Here is a 13,104-nt window from a genome sequence, read left to right as displayed (position 1 = left end):
GAACTTTAAACCAAACTTCTTGTTTCAATTAATTTTTATTGGAGTATACTTGCTTTACAATGTTGTGTTAGTTTCTGCTGTACAGCAAAGTGAATCAGCTATACGTATACATGTATCCCCTTTTTTGGATTTCCTTCCCATTTAGGTCACCACAGGGCACTGAGTAGAGTTCCCTGTGCTATACAGTAGGTTCTCATTAGTTATCTATTTTATACATAGCAGTGTATATACGTCAATCCCAATCTAAACCAAACTTCTTAACTCATTCTTAGAGTTAATAGAAACACTGTTTCTTCTCAAGAAGAATTATAGAAGCACCACCCTCTGAAAACTCCTCATGATGAAAAGTGATGGAAGCAATTTGAGGCTTCCAGAGGGATTCCCTGGGGGAGAGGAAAGGCCAGGAAAGGGCTAAGATCACTGGAAGAGCTGAAGCCTGGCAGGCTTGCAGAAGGTTAGGAGGAGGGTTGTTTCCCACTCATGCAAAGACCTGAATGGAATAGTTCGTAAAACCAAAGAATGTCAGCACAATGGTCTCAGAAGGCACTCAGAAATCAGGCCCAGAGAGGGTATGGTGACTTGTAGAAAATCAGCTACATAACAAAAAGGCTGGGACTACGTTCCAAGTCTTGCTTCCTTATTCCGTGCTTCTTTCAAGACAACACTGGGGTTTGCAAAAAGATATTATAAAGTGCATTAAAAAAAAAAAGACATTTTTAATGTTATGTTTGGAACAGGAGAGACGAAAGGGGTAGGCTACTCCTTAGGGCATGGGGTGTAATGTTAAAAGGTAAGAATCCTGTTCCACAGCAGCCTTCTCTATCAAGGAAATTGATACTTAGCATGCTAAAAAAAGATAGTCCAAAATAGTTAACAGGTAATCAGATTTTAAGATAGGTGAGAAGATATAAGGAAAGTGCTTCAAGCCTTCAGACCCAAAGACATTCCATTTCAGAACACTGAAAAAAGAAAACAAAAAACTTAGCAGCTGCTGTAAGTTTCCTGGGGGAGAGTATAATTAGACACTTTAAAGCAAGGGTTAACTAGCTGCCTGGGGTCAACAACCGCTACAAGGCCAAAGGAGATTTCACACTCAAGCCTCTCTCCATCCAAAGTTCAGCAGTTTCTCTTCTACCAGGTGTCTCTGGTCATTAAATGGGCCAGTTAATTCCTCCACAGAATCAGGGTTTTGAATGATTGCAGCAGACTGAAAGGAAGCATCTACACCAACAAATGAAATGTTATAGGGCAAGTGGTTAAGTCCCACATGGTTTTTAATATGGTTTTATCAGTATTGTTTTTAATCTGTACAAACACAAAACAGAGAAGATATAGGATAAAAATAATTCATGTCCCCAAAGGTTAAGCATCTCAGTTGACTCCAAGCTCATATCTTTGTGTGATACAGTTGCCAAAATGGCTAACGAAATCTTAGGCGGCATTAATAAAGTGATACCGTTTAAACTAAAAGGAGAATAGGGCTACTGTACGGTGCCAGTCAGACCTCATCTGTAGTATTCTGTTCAGCTTGGTCGGTGCCAGGGAGGGGTAAATAAGATAATACAAGATCTAGAAGCCATGTCATGTGACAGCTTAGAGGACTTGGGAATGTTCATTTGGAGAACAGAAGGCTGTTCATTTTAGTGACTAAAATAGAAAGGAGGCAGTCAATTTGCTGTGTTGCTATATAAGATTAACTGCTACATGAAGGCAAACTTTAATTTAAGAAAGGAAACTCGTGCTGTGGAATGCTCTGCATGTGCCCTCTGTTGTGCTAGGTGAGTTAATCATTTTGTTAAAATCTTTCAGAAATTGATGGACGTGTGGGGTTTGGGTGTGATAAGCTCCCAGTTGCTGGAAGTGGGATGTTCGGCTTAGCACTGCTCATTTAAAGCAGCAGTAACCTCTCTTCTGCTTCCCAGACTTTTGAGTGTCATCCAGGCCCTTCTGGAGCCAGCTTCCTCCTTGGAGGCAGGCTCTCCGGGTGGCAGAAAAGGCTGCTGTGCTTCTGTAACATGGATTTCCAAGACAACTTTAAGGTTTCAAATCCCCAGTGAAACGGTGACTGCAAGTGAGGGGCTACCTAGTCGCAATCTTCCTAAGCCGGTATTTCTTAGCCAGTCTTGAATGTTGGGACGGACCCACATTTGTCTAGAACGTGTTGGTGGGAAGGGCTGGGTAGTGGAGGAGAGCCTAGGCCTTCCATTTGCTTATGAGGGACTGTGACCAGAGAAGGGAATGACTCAGGAAATAATACTCCGTGGATACATCTCTTGGCCAGTTGCAGGCGTTTTCTTCACATACACCTTTGGTTTAGAATCACGCAAATGCTGAGAGCCTCCAGCCTAAGGCATGCCTCTGACAGTGAACAGTGGATCGGCCAGGGTCTTGGCAGGAACCGGAACTCAGCTCGGAGGATTCCAATGAAGAGAGTTTAATGAGGGGACCATTACAGAGGTGTGATCAGGGAATCAGCAAAGGAACCTCAAACGCACCAAGGGGCACACTCCACGTTCAAGGCCACATACTTGCTCTCTCCCTATTGGCCATACTACCCCCCTGGTATCCATACGCCTCCTTCATCACCTCCAGGTCTTGGTTATAACACTACCTTCTCAAGGGAGCATTGTAACTGTTGCTCATCGTCATTCCCGCCCTCCTCCCCCATCTAACTGTTTAATATATCCTAATATCATCTGATGTTTTTATATTTTAATTATTTATTATCTGTATCTACCCACTACAAGTGCAGAGATTTTTGTCTGTTCCATTCATTGCTATAATCCCAGCACCTGGCATACTGCCTGGCCCAAGGAAGAGGTTCAGTGAATCTTTGTTGAATGAATGAATGAATACTAACTGTACTTATTAGAGCTCAAAGAATTGTCCAAGATCCATCTTTCTGCTTCAACTTGCTGATCACACTCCTGCCCTTTGGAGGGAAGCCTCTGAAATGCACTAGAGCTTGGATTTGGCCACAAGAGGGTGGTGTTGATCAGCTTTTCATTTTTTTAGGAGCCTTCTGAGAACCTTCACCCTTTCCTCCTTAGACCCCCCCCCAAAAAAACGTGGGATAGTGTCATGTCGGCAGCCAAAGCAAACATACAGTATGTCTCTTCCACCCTGACATTGCTGTGCAAGTGAAATTTGGTTAAAACCTTTGTCAGGAATGGTCTTGGAAGGAGAAAAGTCAGCAGAAGGCAAGAACCTCAGGAATGCACAGGAGGAAGGAGCTGCCAAACGAAGGTGCCTCCGCCATTGAGCTCTGGTACCTCCACCATTGAGCTCTGGTACCTCCGCCATTGAGCTCTGGTACCCAGTAGACACCACCAGCTGGTCACACAACCTCGTGTTTTGTGCCACATCCTCCTACCTCCCTTCCCTTTCTTTTTTCCCCCTTCCCTTTCTACTGCCAATGCCCAGTTGGCTATACCGGCAAAAGAAAGAGCTCTCATAATACAGGTCAAGGCTCATGGTTCCAGCTGTTACCCTCCAGATGCCACAGAAGGGACTTACAAATTCTTCAAGGAATCTTTGTAAAGACACGGTTCTTGGGGCCGTGAGGGACGATACAGAATCAAGGGGTCAGAAGCCCTGCCGTCAATACACACAGCAACAACACTACAAGGCACAAGTGGGCAGGGCAGTAAGGGAAGCCCGGAGAAGGTGCATTTGAATTACGATTTGAATTTATTATAGCACTTGAATTTTAGGGTAATTTTCTTCTCAATTGAGAATGAGTAACCATCCAAGGACATGTAAAAGGTCAGCTTTTCAGGATATCCCACTCCTGGAAGGCATAGCATAAGATAAAATAAAAGAGCTTTAGGGAAGATAATGCGTTGTTATCTTCCCTAAAGGACTCACAGACCAAATTCACAGACCCACACAGTGAACTCTGATCAAACATATTTTTTATTTGAAAGAGAGACACTCTGGAGAAAATGCGAGGGACGAGAAAGAAATGAAGAGGTCGGATGTCAAAGCAGCAGCTCTGAGTCAAAGCTCCACTTCCTTCCCGGCCCATCCCCCAAATGGGGCCACAGCCATGGCCCCCTCTCTGCTTGGGTGCAGTGTGAAGCCCTCAGGTCACTCCAGACTAATGTGGTAGAACTTCTTCTACCTCTAGAGTGAGGAAGGGAAATAAGATGTCCCTCAGCCTCTTCAAGGTGTCTCTGCTCATTACCATGGGCAGAGCATCTACAAGGAGGTCTGGGTTTATGTACTGCAGGTAGAAAAGCACATAACCCAGCAGCCTAATGAAGATCATGACCATGAAGACAAGATCCCTGAAATGCCTGCAAAGAGACATCCATCGTTAGCATGGGGGAAAAAGACAGCCCAGGATCCAGCCGCAGGAGGTGAACTTCACACTTATAAATGACTGATGAATTGCTTTCTTCAGGCAAACCTGATGGGGAAGTGGGGAATGGAGACACAAAGGGTGAGGGTAAGGGATAGGTGATAACAGAAAAAGATGGATGTGGTGGTAAGGAATTGAATACAGCCCTCCTGACATTTAAGCCCTCCAACAGAATAGGTGTCCACATAGAAGAGTTGAAGGTGCAGAAGAATAAGACCTTCCAGGTACTATATACGCAGGCCTTTGTGGAGGTTGTCAGAAAAGGTCCAGGACTGTCACACTTGTGAGTCTCATGATCAGTGGCCCTCTTCAGGCCCACTGTAGAAAGCAGTTCTAGAACTTGAAATAAGTCTGGGCCATCTCTGATATTAACATCCACATAAAATGGTTAAGGTTGATTTTTTCTAAACATCAAGTACCAAAAGAAACCAACTTAAATAATAATAGATTGTGTGTGTGTGTGCACCTGTGTGTGTGTGTGTGTCTTCTTGTGTACATCCAAGAAAATTCCACCTGGAAAACTAACCTAAGGCTTTCAGTCTTTAACTATATTGAAATGGCATAAATTGAAGCTTTTCGTTAAAGTGCCACATGGAGTATTTTAGAGTTAGTGTCCTTGTTTCAAAACTTAAAAAAGAAAAGGCCTGGAGAGTTCAAGTAATTTTTTTTTTTAAATTTCAGCCTGCAATAAAAGAGCTAAGAAAATTAATGCACCCTGAACTCTCTTTCCAGCAAAGAGGAGAGCAGATGATCAGATTTAGAATCTGAAAAACAGAAAGGGGCCCTACTATGGGTTGTAAAACAACCCATTGAAATTGAAACAGAAATGCAACCAGCAAGCTTCATCTTGAACTTCTCAGAAATAGCCACTTTCTGTTTTCAGAAAACAAGGAAGGAGGAGTTAGGATAAATCTGGGGCTGCCTGATATTTTCTGGTTGGTGGCTATGTTAATCCTCACGCCATATGCTCTTACCAAGTTACTTACTTCTACGGAGTGAAGATGACCTAGACCAGGAAAAAAAAAACCAAAGAAACCAACAAGATTCTACCACTTACCTGCTATACCAAAAGATTCTCTTCTGTTTCTTAATGATGGTCTTCTCCTGTGAGAAGCAATAAAAGCCACAGGGGTGCCTGTTCATGTGCTCACAGAGAGGCAGTATAGCAGGGTGGTTAGAGAGCTTGACCCAGAAGTCACTGGCTCTGCCACGTCCTAGCTGCCATGGTGTGAAGCAAGGTACTGAGCCTCATTATTTCCTAACTCTGGTTATTGAAAAGAAGGGGACGGGGCAGGGGGCAGGAAGAGCGAAGCCAGGGGAGGAAGGGATAGAGGAGACTCCAGTTTGGGACAAGGAAGACTTACCATGTTGCTTTGGATGGTCTCCACCAGAACTGACCCCGGTTTCACTGTATGGGAGGAGTTGTTCTGGGCTTTGAACCTGGGTGAGAAAAATCAGATCCAAGAATTAAGTAACATAATCCGTGGGACTGATGAAAGGGGATTTTCTAAGTCATGCAACATCTATGATTTGTTTCCTAGATTCTTGATAACATTCACAATGTACAATATTCAAAATTTATAATTGGTCAATGTACAAAGAAACAAGAACTTGTGGTCCATTCTCAAGAGAAAAGACAATCAATGAAAAGTAACATGACACAACCCTGATGTTGGATTCACACTGCAAAATGTCTGTCTTCTGGTGGCAGTTCAAACCTCAGTTCGAGTCTGATATCCTCAGCTGGGCTGTTCACAGAATGCCCTGGGCGTGCGTGGTTTTGGAGGTCAGCCTGCAATTTGGGCCGAGTTTAGATAAAATTTGAGGCTCTCCCTCTCTGGCTCTCTGTTTTTTATCCAGCAGTTTGACTACCCCAAACTCTGTCCTCTATTTTCTAGCCCAGACAGACTAAGTTTTCTCAAGGTATTTTAGTTGACCCTCACACACCAAGTTTAGTTTGCCCTCAGTCTAAAAGTGATAAAATGGGGAAATGATCTCCTGCCTTCCCTTCTTCCAAGTGTCAACCACCCTCCAGAATCTGCTTGGTTTTATTCACTCTCCAGTGCCTTCCAACTGTCCGTTCATTTCTCTTGTTTTGTTGTTCAGAGTTTAGAGCTGTTTCCTGCCGGAGGGTCAGATCCAGTAAAAACTTACTAGGCTTTACATGGGAATCTTTTTGTAATAATCAAATAGAGAAGAAAGGGGAGAAGTGACACAGACTCCACGTTCTGGCCATGATGGAATAGCTTGTATCAGGCTAGTCCAACTCTACAAGCAGCTATAAAAACCGGACAAAATACATAAAAAAGCCATTTGAATGCATTGAAGAATGCAGTCAGAAGACGAGGGGATACAAACCCTGAGCAAAGTAAACTTACTGAGGAAAGCTCCTCATGAGTTCTAGGCTTTTCCCCAAGGGCACTTTGTGGTACAGGGAATAGAGTCCAAGGAGCAGGTGGCAGCATCAGTTGGCTGAGGAGACAGGGATTGGAGTTTAAGACCATAAGGGGAAAAATCCAAGGCAGGGTTGGAGTCCTGAGTCTATCTATTCAAAATGTTTCAGCGTCCTGCCCTTGGGTGAGTCATTCATCGATTCCTTTGTTTTCGAGGGATAGTAGTACATGAATTTTCAACTGTGCAAAGGATTTGTGTCCCTAGCCCCCATGTTGTTCAAGGGTCAACTCAATCTATAAACCAATTGTATTTCTATATACTATCAGTAATCCATTAGAAAATCAAATTAACAAATACCTTATTTACAATAAAATCAAAAATATCAAATACCTAAGAATAAATCTGATGAAAGATGATAAAAGATGCACAAGCACACTACAGAAAAGTATAAAACATGTTTATGAAAAATTAACGAAGATCTAAATACATAGAGGGATGATAATGTTCATGGCTTGGAAAACTCAATGTTGTTTAGATATTAATTAGCCTCCAAATTAATCTGTAGATTCCATGTAATTTCAATCAAGATCTCAGCAAGTTTTTATTTTTTTGGTAGAAATTGAAAAACTAATTTTAAAATTTATATGGAAATTCAAAGGGCCAAAAAATAGGGACTTCCTTGGTTGACGCAGTGGTTAAGAATCTGCCTGCCAATTCAGGGGACACAGGTTGGATCCCTGGTCCAGGAAGATCCCACATACCGTGGAGCAACTAAGCCTGTGTACCACAACTACTGACCCTGTGCTCTAGAGCTTGCAAGCCACAACTGCTGAGCCCACATGCTACAACTACTGAAGCCCACGCGCCCTAGAGCTTGTGCTCCACAACAAGAGATGCCACCACAATGAGAAGCCCAAGCGCTGCAATGAAGAGTAGCCCCTGCTTGCCAAAACTAGAGAAAACCATGTGCAGCAACAAAGACCCAACGCAGCCTAAATAAATAAATAAATAAAATAAACATTTAAAAAACAAAACGAAGAGCCAAAAATAGCCAAGATAAGCGTTCTCTCTGTCCGGGTGTTTTCCCCCCCCCCATTAAAAATCACTTTATTGAGCAATCGCTGACATACAGAAAAGCATAAGTATGCATTTGTAAAACCAACACCACAATCTATGCCATAAACATACGCAGCATCTCCAAAAGTTTCCTCCCACCCTCTTTATTTATTTATTTATTTACTTTTTTACATCTTTATTGGAGTATAATTGCTTTACAATGGTGTGTTAGTTTCTGCTTTATAACAAAGTGAATCAGTTATACATATACATATGTTCCCATATCTCCTCCCTCTTGTGTCTCCCTCCCACCCTCCCTGTCCCACCCCTCTAGGTGGTCACAAAGCACCGAGCTGATCTCCCTGTGCTATGCGGCTGCTTCCCACTAGCTATCTACCTTACGTTTGGTAGTGTATATATGTCCATGCCTCTCTCTCGCTTTGTCACAGCTCACCCTTCCCCCTCCCCATATCCTCAAGTCCGTTCTCCAGTAGGTCTGTGTCTTTATTCCTGTCTTACCCCCAGGTTCTTCATGACATTTTTTTTCTTAAATTCCATATATATGTGTTAGCATACGGTATTTGTCTTTCTCTTTCTGACTTACTTCACTCTGTGTGACAGACTCTAGGTCTATCCACCTCATTACAAATAGCTCAATTTCGTTTCTTTTTATGGCTGAGTAATATTCCATTGTATATATGTGCCACATCTTCTTTATCCATTCATCCGATGATGGACACTTAGGTTGCTTCCATGTCCTGGCTATTGTAAATAGAGCTGCAATGAACATTTTGGTACATGACTCTTTTTGAATTATGGTTTTCTCAGGGTATATGCCCAGTAGTGGGATTGCTGGGTGGTATGGTAGCTCTATTTGTAGTTTTTTAAGGAACCTCCATACTGTTCTCCACAGTGGCTGTATCAATTTACATTCCCACCAACAGTGCAAGAGGGCTCCATTTTCTCCACACTCTCTCCAGCATTTATTGTTTCTAGATTTTTTGACGATGGCCATTCTGACTGGTGTGAGATGATAGCTCATTGTAGTTTTGATTTGCATTTCTCTAATGATTAATGATGTTGAGCATTCATTCATGTGTTTGTTGGCAGTCTGTATATCTTCTTTGCAGAAATGTCTATTTAGGTCTTCTGCCCATATTTGGATTGGGTTGTTTGTTTTTTTGTTATTGAGCTGCATTAGCTGCTTATAAATTTTGGAGATTAATCCTTTGTCAGTTGCTTCATTTGCAAATATTTTCTCCCATTCTGAGGGTTGTCCTTTGGTCTTGTTTATGGTTTCCTTTGCTGTGCAAAAGCTTTGAAGTTTCATTAGGTCCCATTTATTTATTTTTGTTTTTATTACCATTTCTCTAGGAAGTGGGTCAAAAAAGATCTTGCTGTGATTTATGTCATAGAGTGTTCTGCCTATGTTTTCCTCTAAGAGTTTGATAGTGTCTGGCCTTACATTTAGGTCTCTAATCCATTTTGAGTTTATTTTTGTATATGGTGTTAGGGAGTGTTCTAATTTCATTCTTTTACGTGTAGTTGTCCAGTTTTCCCAGCACCACTTATTGAAGAGGCGGTCCATTCTCGACTGTACATTCCTGCCTCCTTGATCAAAGATAAGGTGACCATATGTGTGTGGGTTTATCGCCGGGCTTTCTATCCTGTTTCGTTGATCTATCTTTCTGTTTTTGTGCCAGTACCATACTGTCTTGATTACTGTAGATTTGTAGTATAGTCTGAAGTCAGGGAGCCTGATTCCTCCAGCTCCGTTTTTCGTTCTCAAGATTGCTTTGGCTATTCGGGGTCTTTACTGTTTCCATACAAATTGTGAATTTTTTTGTTCTAGTTCTGTGAAAAATACCAGTGGTAGTTTGATAGGGATTGCATTGAATCTGTAAATTGCTTTGGGTAGTAGAGTCATTTTCACAATGTTGGTTCTTCCAATCCAAGAACATGGTATATCTCTCCATCTCTTTGTATCATCTTTAATTTCTTTCATCAGTGTCTTATAATTTTCTGCATACAGGTCTTTTGTCTCCTTAGGTAGGTTTATTCCTAGATATTTGATTCTTTTTGTTGCAATGGTAAATGGGAGTGTTTTCTTGATTTCACTTTCAGATTTTTCATCATTAGGGTATAGGAATGCCAGAGATTTCTGTGCATTAATTTTGTTTCCTGCTACTTTACCAAATTCATTGATTAGCTCTAGTAGTTTTCTGGTAGCATCTTTACGATTCTCTATGTATAGTATCATGTCATCTGCAAACAGTGACAGCTTTACTTCTTCGTTTCCAATTTGGATTCCTTTTATTTCCTTTTCTTCTCTGATGGCTGTGGCTAAAACTTCCAAAACAATGTTGAATAACAGTGGTGAGAGTGGGCAACATTGTCTTGTTCCTGATCTTAGTGGAAATGCTTTCAATTTTTCACCATTGAGGACAATGTTGTCTGTGGGTTTTTCATATATGGCCTTTATTATGTTGAGGAGAGTTCCCTCTATACCTACTTTCTGGAGGGTTTTTATCATAAATGGGTGTTGAATTTTGTCAAAAGCTTTCTCTGCATCTATTGAGATGACCATATGTTTTTTCTCCTTCACTTTGTTAATATGGTTTATCACATTGATTGATTTGCGTATATTAAAGAATCCTTGCATTCCTGGAATAAACCCCACTCAATCATGGTGTATGATCCTTTTAATGTGCTGTTGTATTCTGTTTGCTAGTATTTTGTTGAGGATTTTTGCATCTATGTTCATGAGTGATATTGGCCTGTAGTTTTCTTTCTCTGTGACATCCTTGTCTGGTTTTGGTATCAGGGTGATGGTGGCCTTGTAGAATGAGTTTGGGAGTGTTCCTCCCTCTGCTATATTTTGGAAGAGTTTGAGAAGAATAGGTGTTAGCTCTTCTCTAAATGTTTGATAGAATTCGCGTGTGAAGCCATCTGGTCCTGGGCTTTTGTTTTTTGGAAGATTTTTAATCACAGTCTCAATTTCAGTGCTTGTGATTTGTCTATTTATATTTTCTATTTCTTCCTGGTCCAGTCTCAGAATGTTATGCTTTTCTAAGAATTTGTCCATTTGTTCCATGTTGTCCATTTTATTAGCATAGAGTTGCTTGTAGTAATCTCTCATGATCCTTTGTATTTCTGCAGTGTCAGTTGTTACTTCTCCTTTTTCATTTCTATTTTCTTGATTTGAGTCTTCTTTCCTTTTTCCTTGATGAGTCTGGCTAATGGTTTAGCAATTTTGTTTACCTTCTCAAAGAACCAGCTTTTAGTTTTACTGATATTTGCTATTGGTCCTTTATGTCTTTTTCATTTATTTCTGATCTGATCTTTATGATTTCTTTCATTCTGCTAACTTTGGAGTTTTTTTGTTCTCCTTTCTCTAATTGCTTTAGGTGTAAGTTTAGGTTGTTTATTTGAGATGTTTCTTGTTTCTGTGGTAGGATTGTATTGCTATAAACTTCCTTCTTAGAACTGCTTTTGCTGCATCCCATAGGTTTTGGGTTGTCGTGTTTTCATCGTCATTTGTGTGTAGGTATTTTTTGATTTCCTCTTTGATTTCTTCAGTGATCTCTTGGTTATTAAGTAGTGTATTGTTTAGTTTCCACGTATTTGTACTTTATACAGATTTTTTTCCTGTCATTGATATCTAGTCTCATTACATTGTGGTCTGAAAAGATACTTGATATGATTTCAATTTTCTTAAATTTACCAAGGTTAGATTTGTGACCCAAGACATCATCTGTCCTAGATAATGTTCCATGAGCACTTGAGAAGAAAGTGTATTCTGTTGTTTTTGGATGGAATGTCCTATAAATATCAATTAAGTCCACCTTATTTAATGTGTTATTTAAAGCTTGTGTTTCCTTATTTATTTTCATTTTGGATGATCTGTCCATTGATGAAAGTGGGGTGTTAAAGTCCCCTACTCTGATTGTGTTACTGTTGATTTCCCCTTTTATGGCTGTTAGCATTTGCCTTATGTATTGAGGTGCTCCTATGTTGGGTGCATATATATTTATAACTGTTATATCTTCTTGGATTGATTCCTTGATCATTGTGTAGTGTCCTTCTATATCTCTCATAATAGTCTTTATTTTAAAGCCTATTTTGTGTGATAGAAAAATTGCTACTCCAGTTTTCTTTGATTTCTATTTGCATGGAATATCTTTTTCCATCCCTTCACTTTCAGTCTGTATGTGTCCCTAGGTCTGAAGTGGGTCTCTTGTAGACAGCATACATATGGGTCTTGTTTTTGTATCCATTCAGCCAGTCTATGTCTTTTGGTTGGAGCATTTAATCCATTGACATATAGGGTAATTATCAATGTATGTGTTCCTATTACCATTTTCTTAATTGTTTTGGGTTTGCTTTTGTAGGTGTTTTCCTTCTCTTGTGTTTCCTGCCTATAGAAGTTCCTTTAGCATTTGTTGTAAAGCTGGTTTGGTCATGCTGAATTCTGTTAGCTTTTGCTTGTCTCTAATTATTTTAATTTCCCCATTGAATCTGAATGATACCCTTGCTGGGTAGAATAATCTTGGTTGTAGGTTTTCCCCTTTCATCACTTTAAATATGTCCTGCCACACCCTCTGGCTTGCAGAGTTTCTGCTGAAAAATCAGCTGTTAACTTTATGGGGATTCCCTTATATGTTATTTGTTGCTTTTCCCTTGCTGCTTTTAATATTTTTTACTTGTATTTAATTTTTGATAGTTTGATTAATATGTGTTTTGGTGTGTTTCTCTTTGGGTTTTCCTGTATGGTACTCTCTGTGCTTCCTGGAATTCATTGACTATTTCCTTTCCTATGTTAGGCAAGTTTTTGACTATAATCTCTTCAAATATTTTCTCAGACCCTTTCTTTTGCTCTTCTTCTTCTGGAATCCCTATAATTTGAATATTGGTGCTTTTAATGTTGTCCCAGAGGTCTCTGAGACTGTCTTCAATTCTTTTCATTCTTTTTTCTTTATTCTGCTCCCTGCCAGTTATAGCCACCATTTCATCTTCCAGCTCACTTATCCATTCTTCTGCCTCAGTTACTCTGTTATCAATTCCTTCTAGAGTATTTTTAATTTCAGGAATTGTGTTGTTCGTCACTAGTTGTTTGCTCTTTAGTTCTTCTAGATTCTGTTAAATGTTGTATTTTCTCCATTCTGTTTCCGAAATTTTGGATCCTACTTTACTATCAGTACTCCGAATTCTTTTTCAGGTAGGTTGCCTATTTTTTCTTCATTTATTTGGTCTGGTACATTTTTTTTTTTTTTTTTCGGTACGCGGGCCTC

General features: G+C 40.3%; 1 protein-coding gene across 1 annotated transcript; it reads right to left on the bottom strand.

The window, feature by feature from the left end:
- Positions 1 to 4,099: 4,099 nt before the first annotated feature.
- On the bottom strand, positions 4,100 to 9,401 carry LOC309968782 (transmembrane and coiled-coil domain-containing protein 5B-like; the record flags this gene model as incomplete). The annotated part of the gene is made up of 4 exons (XM_082850246.1): positions 4,100 to 4,298; positions 5,421 to 5,467; positions 5,728 to 5,803; positions 9,379 to 9,401. The coding sequence occupies 4 exons, from the start codon at positions 9,399 to 9,401 to the stop codon at positions 4,100 to 4,102; spliced, it is 345 nt and encodes a 114-aa protein (XP_082706372.1).
- Positions 9,402 to 13,104: the final 3,703 nt, after the last annotated feature.

This window comes from Leucopleurus acutus (assembly GCF_964270905.1).
Source record: "Leucopleurus acutus genome assembly, chromosome: 1".
NCBI lineage: Eukaryota > Metazoa > Chordata > Mammalia > Artiodactyla > Delphinidae > Leucopleurus > Leucopleurus acutus.
Note: the sequence above shows the minus strand (reverse complement) of the source record. Positions and strands in the feature narration are given on the sequence as shown.